The sequence below is a fragment of the Sycon ciliatum genome, chromosome 11 (genome assembly GCF_964019385.1).
Source record: "Sycon ciliatum chromosome 11, ocSycCili1.1, whole genome shotgun sequence".
Taxonomy (NCBI): domain Eukaryota; kingdom Metazoa; phylum Porifera; class Calcarea; order Leucosolenida; family Sycettidae; genus Sycon; species Sycon ciliatum.
In genome coordinates this window covers 11,255,692-11,260,691 of record NC_088653.1, presented here as the reverse complement: position 1 = coordinate 11,260,691, position 5,000 = coordinate 11,255,692, and the positions used below count along the sequence as shown (strand labels likewise).

General features: G+C 55.0%; 1 protein-coding gene across 1 annotated transcript; it reads left to right on the top strand.

The window, feature by feature from the left end:
* Nucleotides 1-2,322: 2,322 nt before the first annotated feature.
* Nucleotides 2,323-3,534, top strand: LOC135827081 (uncharacterized). The gene has a single exon (XM_065339604.1). It carries the CDS (start codon nucleotides 2,323-2,325, stop codon nucleotides 3,532-3,534), a length of 1,212 nt encoding a protein of 403 aa, XP_065195676.1.
* The last annotated feature ends 1,466 nt before the right edge of the window (nucleotides 3,535-5,000 follow it).

Below are 5,000 nucleotides of genomic sequence, written 5' to 3'. Positions count from 1 at the left end.
GTGTGTGTGTGTGTGTGTGTGTGTGTGTGTGTGTGTGTGTGTGTGTGTGTGTGTGTGTGTGTGTGTGTGTGTGTGTGTGTGTGTGTGTGTGTGTGTGTGTGTGTGTGTGTGTGTGTGTGTGTGTGTGTGTGTGTGTGTGTGTGTGTGTGTGTGTGTGTGTGTGTGTGTGTGTGTGTGTGTGTGTGTGTGTGTGTGTGTGTGTGTGTGTGTGTGTGTGTGTGTGTGTGTGTGTGTGTGTGTGTGTGTGTGTGTGTGTGTGTGTGTGTGTGTGTGTGTGTGTGTGTGTGTGTGTGTGTGTGTGTGTGTGTGTGTGTGTGTGTGTGTGTGTGTGTGTGTGTGTGTGTGTGTGTGTGTGTGTGTGTGTGTGTGTGTGTGTGTGTGTGTGTGTGTGTGTGTGTGTGTGTGTGTGTGTGTGTGTGTGTGTGTGTGTGTGTGTGTGTGTGTGTGTGTGTGTGTGTGTGTGTGTGTGTGTGTGTGTGTGTGTGTGTGTGTGTGTGTGTGTGTGTGTGTGTGTGTGTGTGTGTGTGTGTGTGTGTGTGTGTGTGTGTGTGTGTGTGTGTGTGTGTGTGTGTGTGTGTGTGTGTGTGTGTGTGTGTGTGTGTGTGTGTGTGTGTGTGTGTGTGTGTGTGTGTGTGTGTGTGTGTGTGTGTGTGTGTGTGTGTGTGTGTGTGTGTGTGTGTGTGTGTGTGTGTGTGTGTGTGTGTGTGTGTGTGTGTGTGTGTGTGTGTGTGTGTGTGTGTGTGTGTGTGTGTGTGTGTGTGTGTGTGTGTGTAATACTTCCGTGTGTTTGTGTGTGTGGCTGTTCGTGTGTGTGTGCGTGTGTGTGTGTGTGTGTGTGCACGCGCACGTGCGTGCGTGTGTGTATGATTTCGGATACCTTTTTCAGCTCCGCGTAGTGTTTGACAGCCCAGCCGGCAACAGGCCGGTCTGGAAGTAGGACAGTAGTATTAGTGGCAGTGTAGGGTAGGATAGGGTAGTAGGGTAGCGTAGTGTAGGGGTGTAAGCAGTCAAAATCAGGGAGAACCTCTTCGCCATGGGCGAGCTCGCAGGAGAGCCTGCGATGAAACTGCTCTGCTCCCTCCGGGGCATAAAGCAGACTCTGCTCAGCGTGCTGCAGACCCTGACGTCTCATATCAGCGAGTCGAGGGATCGTGAGGGCCGTCTCCATCAGCATGTGGACGATCTCTCCACGCAGCTCCTAGCCCTACGTGAGGAATTTTGTTCACTGCAGAAATCCGCCATTGTTGTTCCCGACAAGGCCCCTGCACGATCTACTCAGCACCAAGTCCAAGGCGACAAATCTCGTACCCGTACGAAACCTCGTAACCGTCCTCCCCAGCAGGGCCAGCCTGACCCAGCTGCAGCAGCAAACCAGCTCGACCCAGCCAATGCAGATGCTGGACAACAGTCAGGGCAGATCGACGTGGCCTCTGGCTCTGCACAGCACGAAACCCGTACCCGTACGGACGACCCCGGCTTTGTCGATCCTGAGCCTGTGCAATCAGACTGCGAGAAGAGCCACCCTATCATGGCCGTCATCAAGGATGACAGTTGGAAATTAGTTGCGGCGGGCCCGCCAAGAAAGAAGCGATCTGTGTTCTTTGTGGGCAACTTGAGCCACGACTGCACAGTGGACAGTCTCACTGAGTTTGTACACCGTAGGTCGGAAAGCGTAGGGACGCCTGTCAAAGCCCACCAATGCAGCCTACATACAGCCGGAAACGGGCAAGTGTCAGCCAGGATATCGGTTGATGCCACTTCCAAGCTGACAGTGACGTCCGCCAATTTCTGGCCAAGGCCACTCTACTGCAGGCCGTGGAGATTCCACACCTCCACAAATGCGAATGCAGCCAACAGCACCAGCAGCAGCAAGAGCAGCCGCCACAACAAGAACAACAACAGCACCAGCAGCAGCACCAGCAGTCGCCGCAGCAGCACCAGTAGTCACCGCAGCAGCACCAGCAGTCGCCGCAGCAGCAGTAGCACCAGTAGTCACCGCAGCAGCACCAGCAGTCGCCGCAGCAGCAGTAGCAACAGTAGCACCAACCAGCTGGAAGCACAGCAGCATGATCAAGAGCAAGAGCAACTTGGGATTGCCGCCACGATAAATGACTTCCTGAGCGCGAGTCGTGGCCTGTCCGCTGCCCCTGCCGGCACACCTGTAACCACGCCACACAGCCACAAACGTTCTTCTGCCGAGCGGTCACCTGATTCGCTGTCGCATGATGCGAAGCGTCCTGCCCAGCCTGGTGCGCAGCCACCCCGGCAGGATAACCAATCCTCACAATGATGGCTCCAACACGTGCACGGCAACCACCTAGAATGCTCCGCCTCATGCTGACAAATGCTTTCGGTATCTTGTCAAAACTTGGGGAGTTCCAAGCTTCTCTCAATGCCCACAACCCAGACATTGTCATCGTCACGGAGACAAAAATCACGGAGGACAAGGCCACGCCTGCTGACCTCACATTCCCTGGATACTTCCCACCAGTTCGAAGGGACCGTACGGCCCAGGGGGGCGGTGTTGCTATCTGGATTCGGGCCGACCTGGCTTTCACAGAACTAGAATGTATTGATACTGGTGGAAATGAAATCCTGTGGGTTCGCCTCAAGACAGCAGCTGGCCCATCCATTGGAGTATGTGCTGTGTATCGCTCAGGTTCATCCGCTTATGGAGACATCTCTGCCCTAAACAGCATCAGCTCTGGCATAGATGAAGCTAGGCAATGCTGCCAGAATATCATCGTTGCAGGTGACCTAAATGTTCACAACCGGGAATGGCTAGGCAGCAGTAGAACTTCCCCTGCTGGTGAAGCTGCTGAAGATCTGTGTTACCACCATTGCCTCGATCAGCATGTCCATGAGCCAACACGTGGCAATAATATCCTCGACCTCATAATGTCAGATATCCCTGGAAGCGTCATCTCAACTCTCCATCCACCTCTAGGGAAATCTGACCACGCAGTTGTGGTAACTGACTTTGAAGTTGCCCCCTCCTGTGACCGTCCCAGTAAGCGAACCGTGTGGCGCTACCAGCATGCTGACTGGCCTCGGCTACGGGCTTTCTTTCGGTCCACAAACTGGGTGTTGACTGATGACAACAGCATTGACGTCTCTTGTGTGAAACTCGAACAGAAGATCAAGGAGGGCATGCAGATATTCATCCCATCCAAAACCCTGAAGCTACGCCAGGGAGACCCAGCCTGGTGGTCACCTGAGTGCCAGGAAGCTGTTGACAGGAAGCAACGTGCCTGGCGACATCACCGATCTTCGCCCAACAATGCACACCTGCGGCTGGCCTACTCTATGGCAACAGGTGAAGCAACAAACTGTCTGCACAGAGCCAAGCAAGCGCACACTACCAGTATCCGCCGAAAGATAAGAGAAGGTGCCCTTTCCAGCCGACAATGGTGGACAACCGTCAAGCGAGCAGGTGGGCAAGGACACCGCTCTGCAGACATACCTGTTCTGCGTGCGTCGAACGGAACTGAGCACACCACCTGCAGCGAAAAGGCCGAAGCATTTGGGCAGTAATTCTCCGCAAAGTGCAGTCTTGGTGACAACGACTTGCAAGCCAACAGCCTCCCTCCAGTCCGCCCCCGATCTCAAGCCCAACTCCGCAATGTCCACTTTCGGCCAAGCACGGTTGAGCGGAAGCTGAGGCAACTCCACCCCGCCAAAGCCACGGGTCCAGATGGCATCCCCGGGCGTGTACTCCGGCAATGCAGCAAAGAGCTGGCTGCACCAGTGTCGCGGCTCTTTTCGCAGGCCTTCCACCAAGGTCGGCAACCTACAATGTGGAAGACGGCAATGGTTGTGCCGGTGCACAAGAAAAAATCCAAGTCTGATGTTAAGAACTACCGCCCGATCTCCCTCCTCTCTATTCTGTCGAAAGTCATGGAGGCCATTATTAACCACTCAATCCGACAGTTCCTGGAGGCACACAACATCTTATCGAAAAGTCAGTATGGCTTCCGCAGCCAACTCGGCACCCAGGACATACTCACGCTACTCAACTACCAATGGAGTCGCGTTGCAGCCAGAGGTGGTGTGGTTCGAGTCATTGCAGTTGATGTGGCTGGCGCATTCGACCGCGTCTCTCATGTAGGCGTTTTGCACAAGGCACAATGCCATGGTGTAACTGGTCCACTTCTCGCTTGGCTGAGGGATTACCTGACTGATCGTCACTTGAGGGTTGCAGTTGGAGGTGAACTTTCCAGTCCGTACCCGACCAAAGCTGGCGTGCCGCAGGGCAGTATCCTTGGTCCACCCTGTTCATCCTCTACACCAATGATGGCGAGGACCACCTCCCACCAGGTATGGAGCTAGCCGCCTACGCTGACGACACCACTCTCTTCCACTGCCTCACATCAAGAGCTGACATTGACTGTGGCTCCGAGCTCCTCCAGCAGGGCATTGATGCGTTTTCCCGTTGGGGACGTAAGTGGAGGATCAAATTTGAGCCCTCCAAGACGCAGGCTATGTCTATAGGCCACCATCGCCAGCCCTGGGAGCTCCCTCGAGCAACATTTGACGGCACACCGGTCAGTGAAGAGAGTCGGCTGAAACTCCTGGGAGTCACCTTTGACGACACCCTGACCTCCGCTCCCTAGCTTCCCGTGCTAACCAGCGGATTGGCTTCCTGAAGCGAGCGTCTCCCATTCTGGACGCCGAGAGCCGCCAACGCGTCTACAACGGCTTTGTGCGACCCACACTCGAGTATTGCCCCTTAGTGTGGATGGGCTCACCCTCGTCCCATTTTAAGAAGCTGGACCAGATCCAGCGAAGGGCCTCCACATCATCGGAGCAGGTACTTGGCTCCCTAGCCTGGCACTCCGTCGCCTGGTAGCTGCACTTGCCTATACCTACAAGCTCTGCTATCTAGATGCATCCAGCCCTCTGAAGCAGATGCTGCCTAAACCAGCCACTCACCGTGCCCCCGAGACAAGACCTACCCGTCAGTCTCTCCAGCTGCAGGATTCCCATCCATACCAGATGAC